Source organism: Corvus kubaryi, unplaced genomic scaffold (assembly GCF_017639235.1).
Source record: "Corvus kubaryi isolate FWS band 111438036 unplaced genomic scaffold, C.kubaryi_AGA036_p1.0 37334, whole genome shotgun sequence".
Taxonomy (NCBI): Eukaryota; Metazoa; Chordata; class Aves; order Passeriformes; family Corvidae; genus Corvus; species Corvus kubaryi.
The window spans coordinates 5,173,993-5,187,325 of NW_024581108.1; the positions used below are offsets into that span (position 1 = coordinate 5,173,993).

At 38.0% G+C, this 13,333-nt stretch overlaps 1 protein-coding gene across 4 annotated transcripts; it reads left to right on the forward strand.

Moving 5' to 3' along the window:
• Positions 1-147: 147 nt before the first annotated feature.
• Positions 148-12,820, forward strand: HENMT1 (HEN methyltransferase 1). 4 transcript variants are annotated; one of them, XM_042029986.1, is made up of 8 exons: positions 155-345; positions 2,089-2,153; positions 4,254-4,501; positions 6,026-6,138; positions 7,895-8,029; positions 8,424-8,606; positions 10,194-10,371; positions 11,909-12,820. In XM_042029986.1, exons 3-8 carry the CDS (start codon positions 4,388-4,390, stop codon positions 12,302-12,304), a joined length of 1,119 nt encoding a protein of 372 aa, XP_041885920.1. In that variant the 5' UTR covers positions 155-345; positions 2,089-2,153; positions 4,254-4,387; the 3' UTR covers positions 12,305-12,820. The 4 variants fall into 4 exon arrangements, with proteins under 4 accessions (XP_041885922.1, XP_041885920.1, XP_041885923.1 ...); XM_042029988.1 differs by lacking the exon at positions 7,895-8,029 and having other exon boundaries at positions 148-345; XM_042029989.1 differs by lacking the exon at positions 4,254-4,501 and having other exon boundaries at positions 180-345.
• The last annotated feature ends 513 nt before the right edge of the window (positions 12,821-13,333 follow it).

Here is a 13,333-nt window from a genome sequence, read left to right on the forward strand (position 1 = left end):
CTATGCTAGATTTTTAATTTAGAAAAGAGGAGATAAATACTCTTGGAAGTAACATTAAAATACCTTCACTCTTCATTACACATTGAAACCTTGAGAGACAGTTTATTTTCATTACCCTGGCCCTTCAAGTACAGTAGAGCTTGTACTGTTGCAGAAAAGTGTTCTTATCAGGGCCCTGGCATGTAACGGTTTCTCTAAGCTGCCTGCTCTGCTATCAAGGCTTTTCACTCCTCTTTTCTAGGAATAACCACTAGTCTCCTTTTGGCCTCCCCTTCCCATCTTGGCTGATTTCCAAAGATGTTCCCAAAATCTTCATTACTTACATGGCTCTACCATATTGATGCAGTAAATACCCATTTAACAATCTCATATCAAATCAGAGAATGAAACACAAAAACTAGTTCTAAGAAAGTGTCTTTGTAACAGTGATCTTGTTCTGGAGGCAGTTAGCTGGAGTAGTAACCTTTCTTTGAACATGAGTGGTTTTGTTATTGTTGTTTAGAGCACATCCTTAATTTATATTGTATAACCACTTCAAGACAGCCCATACTTCTGTTGCAGTTTATATTACCCAGTTGTGTTTTCATGCATTTATGTTTTCTTGTTGGAATACTTAGCCAGTATGTTCCAAACCTCAGTATTTTTTACTCTCTATAAGATAATGTTTTTATACTTTTTTTACTCTTTGGTGGTGATGCTGAAACCTCATACAGTTTCAACCTATAAATCCATTTGCTCCAAATTAGATTTCCTTCCCTCAGGCATCCCAGCTGGTTTTTATATAGAGTACAGACAAAAAGAAAAACAAAACCAAGAACCAAACCCAAGATTCTCAAAATGAGGTGATTTTCACTTGCAAACTGCAAGGAATGATATATAATTATAAAAGAGTAAGAGGATGGTGAATTATGTGTAAGAGCAGCTTCATTTTTCATTCAAACATATGAATTCTGAATTTTTTCAAATGGACCAAATGTGTTAGTTGAAACAGAGGAGAAAAAATACTAGTACTTCAGTCACTAAACATCCTCTGAATTTGAGTTGAAAGCACTGGTGGTTAGCTCTGGAATTATAGATTAAGCAGTATTGCTGTGTGTATATTTCTGTCAAATATCAATATGGACTAGTGTCTCCTGGCAGCAGTGCTGCATTAGGTTTCTTTTGCTATCAGATTTAATTATATGCACAGCAACTTTATGGGGAAAGTACTGGAATTGCATACATTTGTCTTTCTCATCCCAGTTACTGAAGGAATTGTCAGCAGTTTAAGATTTCTTGACTCATGACTTTATACAGTGAGGTGCGTTTATTCCAGTATAGTCAAATCATTTGCTGCTCTGTGTATGGTACAAAAGTAACAGGCTTCTCTAAAGAAAACCTGCTTAATTTGTGGCACATTGAACTAACACGATTTGAATATTCAGTTTGAAATTACAGACTGTAATGTGAAAATTACATTTAAACTGAAGTTTTGAAGTAACCTCATTGATTTGGACCTCCTTTAAGTAGGGGATGCACTAGGTAACCTCTAAAGGTCCCTTCCAACATAAATCATTCTATGATGTCTTGAGACTGTTAAGTAGATGTACCACTGCATAAAGGGAAAATAAAAACCAAAAACCCCAAAACTTTAACCACAACTAGACTAAATCAAAGAAACTTATTTTCAGCGAGAAAATAATTTTTAAAATGTATTTGATTTAATGGGGAAAAATCAGAAGAATTTTTCAATACTTTTTTAAGCAAGTAGGTCAGACACCCTTGAGTCAAAGCAGATTGTCCAGCTTAAAATTGCGAACGAATAGTGCTCACCGTCTCTTTCATGTTGCCAGTCTTCCAAAGATTGGCTCTCCAATCCAATGTCATCACCTGATATGGAACAATCAAAAAAGATTTCTCTGTGATTATATTGTTCATAGTGCAGAATTATAACAGCTGATAATTCTGAAGGTTTCACTTACAGTGGTACATTTCAGGGTGAATTCTTATGAACTATTAGGACATAATGTGAATTTACAATGTGTTATTAATTGAATTTTACTGTAAACTTTACTACTGTTCTTTTCTGTACTTTTTTTTGTTCTTAAGAATCCGTTACACTGAATTGCAAGTAGAATTTCACAGGATACCAGAATCCATAGCATTGTAAGCCGGTAAGTGGAAGACTTCTATTAATAAACTTTAGTATATCTCTCTGAGGTAAAAAAACCACTGTGCAGGGCTTATAAAATCGTCTAGTTGAGACATAGTGATGGTTCAGGGTTAAAGTATTACTCAACAGCCAAAAAGGGTAACTGAGATATTAAAAAAAGAGCATTCAACCTGTCTTTTTTTCTTGCACAAGGTATTCATACCCTTATTTCAATTACAGTGCATTTTCTTTTCTAAAAAGCAACCTAATTAAAAAGTAAAAATCAAATTACTAGACTAGTCAGAGATATTTAATGGGAATTATTTCCTGTACAAACATAGGTACCGTGCACGGCCAGACTGGGTTATGCAGGTCTGTAAATCTTAATGGGGAGAAATCCTACAAAAATAATTGAGGAGATGTTAAATATACTTCAAAGTAAATTTTCTGTACAAGTAAAGATTGCTAATATTACAAACTGCCCATTTATAATCCCAACTGATTGAAATAGCTACTCTCAGGCTGCCAAACTTGCACATACTGGTTTTGGTGATTTGCTGTTCTAACAGAAGAAAAATAATTGTAAAGTCGTACAGACAGCTCCCTACTTCTAGCACTCATAAACCAAAATGAATACAAAGAAAAGGTAACTACTATTGTATTCCAAATCCTGAAAACCAAAGAAGTTCAAACAATGCAATAACTTCAGATATCTGAAAGAACCACTTGGATTCCCAGTTTGCAAGCACACCTACACATGTTTCCTGTCCTAACTATTGGGTGAACAGCACAGCTGACCTGCTCTGAGCTACGTGTGGTCTGTCTAGGCCACGAAACTTAAAATGTTAGCCAAGAGTTGTCATATACATTTCTAGTATGTTCTGAAATCATAAAGGGCATTGAATTATGGTCTAATTTATCTAACAAATCTTTATCCTCGCTGCCACCGGAGTCCTGCCTCCTTCTAGGTCCCAGGCCTACACTATACACTATCTTGATTAGTGACAGCCCTGCCCTGTGATAAGTAAACGCTTTACATGCTGTTAACAGAAGAAATGGGACATTTAGAGCCACGCTTTCCTTTCTACTTTCACCGTGCAGCCATGCAGCTGCCTGCTCTTTGAGAGACAAATGTGCCCCAGTGTGGAAAAGACTTACTGAAACCCTGCAAAAGACATCGATTTTGGATTTTTGTGCTATCTACCTCACTCCCCCAAACAGGGCTAGTTCACTGCGTATTGCAACCAGCACAATAGCGCGTTTCCCGTCTGGGGCGTAGCAAATACGGCTTCAAACACAGCAGCACCGCAAAGCGAGTAGCATGAGGAGTGGCGAGATTTTTGAGATTTAGTGTAAAAAAGTCGGGACACCGCTCGCCGCCGCCAATTACCTTTTAATTACACTGAGGGGGGCTGCCACGGGTAGGGACCGGTACAACAGGTGGCCCTCGGACGGTCGCTAACACTGATTTATCATCTCGCACAGAGGTGCTTTAGGGAACATCCCCCCGCCCTGAGGGCTGTCAATAAGAGCTCCCAGCGCGCCCCGGAGCTGCCGCACTTCCGTCGGGGCGGCCGCTTGTGCCAGGCGGGAGCTCAGCGTGGGAGAGAAGGTGGAGGGGACAGAGCGGGGGAGCCTCGGGAAGGGGTGGGGATGGGGATGAGGATGGGGATGGGGGTGGCTGGGTCGGGAGGCAGTGGCTGTCGGGAGGCAGTGGCTGTCGGGGGCCAGGAGCCGGAGGGGGTCAGGCCGTGGGTGCCGCGGGTGGCCCCTCACGTGGGCACTGCTGAGGGGAGCCCAGCAGGCCCGCTTAGCTCCTGAGGCGGCGGGGGACTGCCCTGAACACCGAGCCGGCTTTTGTGCGTATATGTACACAAGTACATACTTTTATTTACGTGTGAAAGACCTTGTAGAGCAATCACGTTGTGTGCAGACTTGGCCCAGATGCTTTGGTTGTAGTCTCTGTCCAGGTGTGCTGGATGGAGAGTGACAGATTATGAAATTTGCTTTTTTAGATTTGTATATGATTTATAGTTGTTTACATAAGGTTATTTATATAATTATACATGGAAAGAACAGTCTAATCGTGCTAATCCCAATGTTTTTGTCATTCTCTGAATAGAACTCAGATCAGGTCTACCCTGCTTTAACTGGGACTCAAGCACCAATGAAAACGGCAAACTCTGTAATTGGATATGTTATGAAGTGCTTCAGAAAATAGGAGTTCACTTTTTATTTTAGAGTAACCAAAATATTATGGATATGAACTTTCAAGAAGAGTTTACACAAATTATTAAATTTAAACCTCCTTTGTACAAACAACGGCACCAGTTCGTTAAAGATTTAGTGGAGAAATACAAACCTAAGAAGGTTGGTATGTTTTGTCTCTGTAGGTTATAAACTTGAAAGTACGTTGACACTTGGTATCTCAGGAAGACAAAACGCGTAAATAACCTGTTGACCTAATTACCAAACAACAGTAGCGGAGGAGCTGTTAAAACCAAATGGTCTTAGCAGACACCTTGTGATATGTTGTTTTTCAGGGGTACATAAAATTAATGTTACTTGGTGTGAAGAGGAGACTATTTAAACAAGAGAAATGCCTTAGACTTAGTTTTTTAATGTAGTGGGCATTCTGGTTTTAATTTAATGATGCGGAATTTGGTTCAAGCTGCTTTCCGCATAGTTGGGTTTTGCTTTCCAGAGCTGTTAGTTCTGTGTAGCCTGGTTTACCTCATCATTTGCATACATAGTCTCAGCTGAGAAGTGACATTGGGAGTGTGGGATTATGTGAGACTAACTCATCTCCACTTTCTTAAGGTCTTGTGGCCCTCCACCTGTGTTGTCATGTGTGTCCCCACTAAAATATCAGAACTCTTGTTTCACTGCTCACTGAGAAAAGTTAAATTATTTAAGCAACATTCTGTAGTGTTTGCTCTCTTTTAATGTGTCCTCCCCACTTCCTTCTGCAAAAGATCTTCTCAAGTGTGCAGTGTTTAATCCTTAAACTGATGTTAATATTTTAAGGGGCGTGCAAGAAACTGATGCACCTGCATTACTTACGTAATCATACTTATAGTAGCTAATAAAAATCTAATCTAATCTATGAGGTCGTGGCACTGTAATCTGCTTTCAGATGGAATGTATTTACCAGTGTTGCATCTGTCTTTAAAGGTTTGAATTTTCTGATTTAGGATGTGGAAGGGGTGGGAGGGTGAACTTTCTGTTTGCACAGAGGGTAGATAAGCTGGATAGAAACAACTCAGGATTTTCACATGGAGAGCAGCAGAGTGCTTCAGCCTTGACTGAGCCTGAGAAGGAGCAGTGGGGGTTGGTTTACATACTCAACTATCTTTTTGGCTTACAGGAAAGAATATCTATTATTTGACTTCATGGTCTGAATGTCCCCAGAGTTCCCCACTTAAACATTAGACTGAGCCTGTAACCTTGTTTTATGCTGATTCTTTGCTAGCTTGGATGCTGGTGAGTCTGTTCTCAGTGTTTTGGAGGGAGAACAGCACAGTGAAAAGCAATGGTGAATGTGAAAATTGCTGCAGCTTTGATACTCAAAATCATACCTTATTGTTACTCACATGAAAGACGTTCTCTAGAGTCAGTGGGATGCCCTACATGTACGTGTTTATAGCTGTAGTAACAAAAGGTTAATTATTTTTTTAAAATCTCGCAGGATCCTCATATACATTTTTTTAAAAGAATTCTCAAGTCTGCATCTATCCTGCTTGATTGCAGCTGTAAATTTTAGTTATGATTGTGAAATGCTTTATCATTTAAAAAGTTATTTTGACATAAGTATGGAATTTTAATTTTATGAAAGTCTCTGAAATTACTGAGAAATACATAGCATTTATAAATTGTTTAATATTGAATTTACAGGTGGCAGATTTAGGATGTGCTGATTGCAGCCTTCTCCGGATGCTGAAATTCTGCAGTTGCATTGAAGTGTTAGCTGGGTTAGATATCTGTGCAAATGTAATGAAAGAGAAAATGTAAGCTCTCTGATTGTTTTGAGGTTTGTGTTTGTCTTGACCTAGTGGTGTGGTGGGTTGTCCCTGGTTGGCAGCCAGGAGCTCACTCCCTTCCTTAGCTGGACAGGGAGAGAAAATATAACAAAAGGTTCATGAGTTAAAGGACAGGGAAAGATCATTCACCAGTTACCATCATGAGCAAACCAGATTTGACTTGGGGAAATTAGTTGAGTTTATTATCAAAATCAGAGTAGGAGGATAAGAAGTAAAGGAAATTTTAAAAACACCTTCCCCCTACCCCTCACTCCTTCATGGGTTTAACTTTATTGCCTATTCCCTAGCTCCTCTCCTGCAGTGTTGCAGAGAGATGAGGAATGGGGATTACAGTCAGTTCATTACATGTTATTTCTGCTGCTGCTTCCTCCTCAGGGAGAGGAGTCCTTCCTCTGCTGCAGAATGTGGTCCCGAATGGGGGGATACAGTCTTCCATGAACTTCTCCAGCATGAGTCCTTCCCATGGGCTGCAGTTGTTCATTAATTGCTCCAGCCTGGGTTCCTTTCCACAGGGTGCAGTCCTTCAGGAGCAGGCTGCTCCAGCATGGGTACCCTACTGGGTCACAAGTCCTGCCAGCCAAGCTGCTCCAGTGTGGGCTCCTTTTTTCCAGAGGTTCCTGCCAGGAGCCTGCTCCAGAATGGGCTTCCCCTCAGAGAAGCCTCTCCTATAGCCCCCTGCCTACCTTGCCATGCAAACCAAATGCAAGTGGCATGTTGCAGCATTTCTTGTAGAGGCTTTCAAAATTAGAGTAATTGCAGAAATAGCAGCTTGGCAAATTAAGAGCTGTTGTTGGATCTGTGCCTGGGGACTCCTGGGCTGCAGGTGCCCGTAACATCACCTAATGTAGCCAAAGGTCTGGGTCATGGAGAGGCCCTCAGGGTGCGCACATCTGAGAAATAACACTGTTTGTAAAGGCACTAATACATGGTGTTGGGAATATCTGCTTATGCTTATACTGACATTGTCTTCAGAAAGATCAGTTTTGATCTTTGAAATGTATATGTAACTTTTAGTCACAATGGTGGGGACTTGTTCTTGTTTATTGTTTTGAAATAGGAAGTTTAGCTCAGTGTGTGGTGTCTGGTTTAGAAGCCTCTAAAATGAGAGGTTTATGTGATCTTTGAAGCATTGGTCTGATGGATGAACATAGGGTTTCTTGAAAGCAGATTAATACAATTTCAGTGAATATGTAGGATCTAGATGCTGATGTTATCTCTTGCTCTTTTTCAAGAATGAAGAGAAGTAATCTTTTATATTTAATATTTATTGTGTGCTTTGTCTAGTGCAGTATTTGAGAATGAAATTTGCACAGGTACTTTGGTTTCTCAGTGCATTTTACTTGGAAAAAATATGTAATATGCTTGTCTAAAACTCCCCCTGAAAACCCTGCAAAGCTTGCTTGTCTAAACCAGACTTACTGTGTGTCTGGAATTGAGCTATTAGTAGAATTTACAAGTGGCTTTCCAAGTGACTTGAGAGTATAATGGAAATTTTTGTAAACACAAAGGACAGCTTCTGGATTAACTTCTGCTCCTTCTGTCCTATTGTATGTAGTTACAAAAACTGTTTGTATTGCATATTGGTTTTTATATCCATGTAAAGTCGTTAGCTTTTTGAGATTTATGAGGTATCTGTGCGGGGTGTTAGCTAGTTTATTTGCATGCAGCATTTATCTTGTCTTAAGGTCCTTTCTGTAACATCATATTTTTAATACTTTTGTAGGCATACATTGTCTCCTCTTCCTGTTGATTATTTGCAACCATCTGAAAGATCCCTAACTATTACCTTGCATCATGGTTCAGTTGCCCATAAAGATCCTTGCATGCTTGGTTTTGACTTGGTGACGTGTATTGAACTGTGAGTATTAGGACAATACAAAATAGTTTTTTAAGTCCATTAGAGTTCAGTTTGGAATTTTGTCCATGCTCCAAACATGCTCGATCAAACCTTTCAAGCAGAAGAGTAGAATTAGAAAAGTATAAAGTAGAAGAGGGGCATCTTCTAACTTGTGTTTAAATTACCATGCTAAGCAATTCAAATAGTGCTTATGGTGGGAAGAGGATACAAAACGCAAGAGGAGATTTGCTCAGACAAAAACCTCTGTGGCCACTTGGCCACAGTGCCAGTGCTTATATTACTGAGCCAGGTGTAAAATTACAAGTTACAGATAGAGGTTTGGGGTTTTTTTGACTGGTTGTTAGGATTACAGTATTATGTTTTTAAACACAGACATCAACTTAACTCTTTCCAGAATAGAACACCTGGAAGAACCAGAGCTGAAGAAGTTTCCTGAAGTGGTGTTTGGTTTCATGGCTCCAAGCATAGTTGTGATCAGTACTCCAAATTCTGAATTTAACCCTTTGCTTCCAGGAGTGATATTATACAGGCATCCAGACCACAAATTTGAGTGGAACCAAGCACAATTTCAAAGCTGGTAAGGTACTGAATATCATGTTCTGACAGCTCTGGGTGTCCAGTAGTGCAAGAAATGAATGGCTGTGCATTTTCCGACTGGTTCACTTACGTGGTTTGCTGTCAAGTGAAGTGTCACCTCCTGATTTGGTGGTTTCTTTGCTGTTGAGAGTAGTTAAGCATTTTCTTTGGTTTTTGTGTTTTATGGTGGTGGTGAAGTTGGCTTTTACTGTAACTGCTCTGCAAAAAAAATTTAAAACTTTTACTTACTTTTTATATATCTTTATTACAATTAACACAGTTGAAGTGTAAGGAAGGTATCAATTAACCTTTTTGAGTAATACCTTGCTATAGAAATTCTTCGTGAAATCCAAGAAATGTGCTTGCTATGTATGGTGTGTAATCAAAGCACTCAGAGTATGCAAGCAGATTTATTAAATAATCACAGTAGTGGGGCATGTTGAACACATGTTAGGATAGTTTAATGAATAATGGCCCAGTGAAGGATTTAATGCAAATCATATGCACATGACAGAGGATTATATGAGATCTATCTTACCCTTAATATCAGTAATGTAATAAATATAAAATAAAGAGGGAGTGGGATTTTGTGGTAACAGTCAACTGTCAAGCATTTGTGGAAGAAAATAGATGGTACAGTAAAGAATGCCATACCTCAGTAGCCAACTCTTGCGTATCTATCTTGGAAGTTTTTCCCATTAAACTATGTTGTTTCTGCCATACACTTTAAAGTATCCAGTGATTTTTGAATAAATAGTTTTGCAAAGCTGGAAGCATATATTTTTCCCTACATAATGATACTAAAGCCTGCCTGTTATTAGCTACTTTAGAATACGTTAGTGACAATTTCTTTGACTTTAAGTATATTTAGATTTTGCTTTTAGATAGATGTGAATTAAAAGTATTGATATCACTGAAGAAATGGGGGGGTGGTTTGAGCTGTAAACTTGAGAAAGCCTCTGTGTTGTGAAATAAAAATATTACAGTACTCTCTAAGACACAAGAGATGTTAATTTAGTTTTCTTCTTTTTCATGGAGAATGATGCAGGTAGGTAGTGCAGTTTTGATTCCCTGCCCCATCCCTTTGTTCACACTGGCTGATGTACTACAAGATAGTTTTCATTTAGATGTTATGTACAGTGTTGTAACCTTGATTAGGTAGATTTTAGTCTTTATATATTTACAACAGACCACACTTTCTCTATTAACTGGTCCCTTGTGGTTTAGGGGTGTGTATATTTTTTATGTGTTCTTCTCAAATAATTTTATTCTTGAAAATTGGTAGTTTTTAGCTGACTTTCAAGTTGGTGACTAAGCAACTGTGGGCATTAACATTCTGTGCACATATTTTAGAAGAAACAGTAATGTTTTGATGGCTAAATTACTGATACTAAATGATTCAGACTATGGTAGGCATCTTACAGCTCTGATACAGCAAGCTTTGACAGTGCTTATCTTCAGGCATGGGAGTTAGAGAAATTATGTTCAAGCCTTCACAGCCTTGGAGTCTTGCTTCTCCTTAAGAATGCATCTTTATCACATAGAAAGATGAATATTTCAGGTAATTGGAATAATTTGTCTTTTTTAGGGCTCTAGCGACTGCTAGATGCTATGATTACTCTGTGGAGTTTACTGGTGTAGGGCACCCACCAACAGGAATGGAGAAGGCTGGGTTTTGTACCCAAATAGGTGTGTTTATTAGAAAATATCCTCAAACTGGTGAATCTCTTCAGTCTGAGAAGCCCACTGAAGTAATTTACGAAACAGTAAGTATGATTTTCTTCCTTTAGAGATATGAATAAAGAGTAAAGTTGTCTATGACTGCCTGTGAGGTGTTATTAGCATGGGCTACTGCTACTATCCAGTCCTAGCTCCAATTTTCACCAGAACAAGAGAGTCTCATTCTTTGTATTTCCAGTTGTCCAAAGGCCTTAAACTTTCAGGGTATTTGCCAAATGACAATATGGATAACCATTCTTATCTTAAGATACTCCTATCCTTAGAATGAAATTTTTCCTTTCTGCCAGCTATTTTTCCTCTAGTCATTAATTTTACTTATTATGTGCCTGTTGGCAATGATACAGATTTTTCAGATACATAAAAAATAAAAAGCATTTCTAACTAAATGCCATGTGGTATAAATCAAACTTTTTTCAGGGTTGACATGAAGTAATGATGCAAAAGTAAGTAATACTGTTGGAGTTTTTTCAATTTTATGAGGCCTTAAATTACTTGTTTCAGTGAACATACTCTAGTATTTCAGTTCTTTGTGTAAAAATATGTAAGTATCTTCAAATGACTTGTGACCTGAACTAAAACATAGTAGTGTTATGGTGTTATTTTTTATGGTTTCCAAGCTATAAAAACATATATAATTTCTGTATTTGAAATATCTGTGCATGTGAAATGTCACATGTCATCTACTGCCATTAATAGAATCATGAAGTGCTCTTTAATGCTCAACAAACTTGAAAATACATCTAGGACATGTATTAGAAATTGCTTTCATTATCTCCTGTTACAGGGTCATTTTGGAGACAGTTTTGACATGGGTATCCTTAGAGTTTCAACAAGAGTGTTAATGTTTGTTTCTTATCAAATTTTTATTATGTAACTAATTTATAGGAATAAATCAACATTTCAAAATGTAATTGGAAACTAAGAAATAATTATAGACAGTGGAACTTCATTGGTAGCATGTTGGTATAAAGCACTTCATAGTAAACTGGTGGGAATGAGAGTGCCTGTTTAGTTTCCTTAACTGCTTTGGAGTAGAGCTCAGTGTAGAACACACTATGAGTTCAGAGATTTCAATGTCATAATTTATTTTTAGCATTCCCTACAGCTGTGAGAGCATATTTAATGTTTTACTCTGAAAACAATAAATGACATGCTATAGTTTTGGTTTCCAGATGACAGTTCAGAAGTAGTTTAGAATCTCCATCACTATGGCACTGTCCCCAGAACCTCATAATGAGTAATGTGAGCAGTAAGAGAATTATTAAAAATAAGTAAAGAATTGCAGGGCTTTACACCTCTCCTGATCTACAAGTGTAGCTTGCAGGTATAGCCTGTTGGGTTTTGGGGTGTTTTTTTAAAGTTCCTTTAACTGCCAGTGTAGTTGTAATACAGAAAACCAGCTCATATTGCCTAGTTTTTCTGTAAAGTGGAAATGTTTAATAAGCAAAATAGGATTGAATAAAAAACTGTATTCGCATTTTGGAAGCTTTTTTGGACAGCAAATGGTAAAATCTGAGCTTGTGATAGTGATAAATATTTTATGTATTCTTGTACATTGTAAAGGTCTTCAAAGCAGTGTACCCAAGTCTCAAAGATGAGAAGTACTTGCAGAATGCAGTGATCAGTGAAGTTATTTTCACAGCTCAAATCATTAAGCACCGTTTAATGTCAAAACCTGAGGAGTACGGTAACAATCCTGAGAGAAAATCCAAATTCCAACCTTCAATGGACTGTTTTTCAGACTATCTTGGAAAACTGGTTGTTGAAAAAAACATGGAACCATTTGTCAGTGGAAATGAGGTTTACATACCCCTTGCAACAATCTTTTCTTTTCCCAAAGTGAATCGACTTTGTGGTACCTTTGAGAAGTTATGCAAGCTTATTGCTGGCAAGGTCACACTGAGCAGTGATGGTTCTGCTGTGATGGTCAATATTGAATGTGAAGATGAAGATGATTAGATCACAGATTCCTCCTACAAAGTTCAGTTAAAGTAAAGAAAGTGGTTCTTTTAGAAGCTGTCAAATGGTGTGTTCTATATGGTAACTAGACTACACAATCTTTTCTAACCTTCCATCAGCAGTATTTATCTGTCAGCACCTCTCATTGAGTGCAGGTGAGTGCTTCTGACAAAGGTAACAGTCACTCATAGGGGTTTCAAGTAGAGTATCAGGGGCTAAAAGGAAATAATTAGTTCTCATGAAGAAAATGAAGTATTTCTGTTTGCTTTCTATTGCCTTATTGTAGCTATCAAGTATAGTTTGTTTTGTCATCTACTGTGTTGTGCTGAGTAATGTGAGTGAGACAGGTTTAGGGCAAGTTTTTTCTTAATTTCTATGAAATCTATAGATGCCTTTTTCAAGATCAGTATATAGCCTTGATGAAAACCAAATGTTGTTCCAGCTGAATTGAAATAGGAAACTGGCATCTTTGTTCTGTCTTTGGAAAAAAAATAAAAAATTTAAGAACTGCTGTAATTGTGAATGCTAACCTGGCTCTGGTGTACCTGAAATATTTTTTGTTCTCATGTGCAGCTGTTGTTCAAAACTGTAAAATCCAAATACAGCAGATGGAAAAAAGTTAACAAGAACAAAACTCCACAAGACAACCAGAAAAATCTCCCAACACTACCATCAAGAAAACAGTGCAGTATCCTGAATATAAGGGAAATAAGGTGTATAGCTATTGTTTGGTTTTGGTCAGAATAGCTGAACAGGATACTTCTGATCAGTGTTACAAATTAAAGATTTTCCTTCTACATTGGGAAAAGAATAGGATCTAAATGACACATTTTCCTGATAATGTAGATGTCATTGAAACTGTGTGAAAACTCAGAAGCAGAAAAAGGCAAAGCATTTTAAAAAGTCATCCTTAACTGGAAGAGAAACTGAAATGGATTCAAACTGCCAATTAAGTTTGTCATTTTTTGCATTTTAAAAAAAAAAAAAGAGACAATTGTTCAGGTATTTATTCCAGGCTGAAGACATGAG

Coding starts and splice junctions, on each gene's coding strand:
- HENMT1 (XM_042029986.1), top strand. CDS start 4,388: ATGGATATGAACTTTCAAGAAGAGTTTACACAAATTATTAAATTTAAA. Junction 6,139..7,894: donor AATGTAATGAAAGAGAAAAT/GTAAGCTCTCTG, acceptor ATACTTTTGTAG/GCATACATTGTCTCCTCTTC. Junction 10,372..11,908: donor CTGAAGTAATTTACGAAACA/GTAAGTATGATT, acceptor TACATTGTAAAG/GTCTTCAAAGCAGTGTACCC.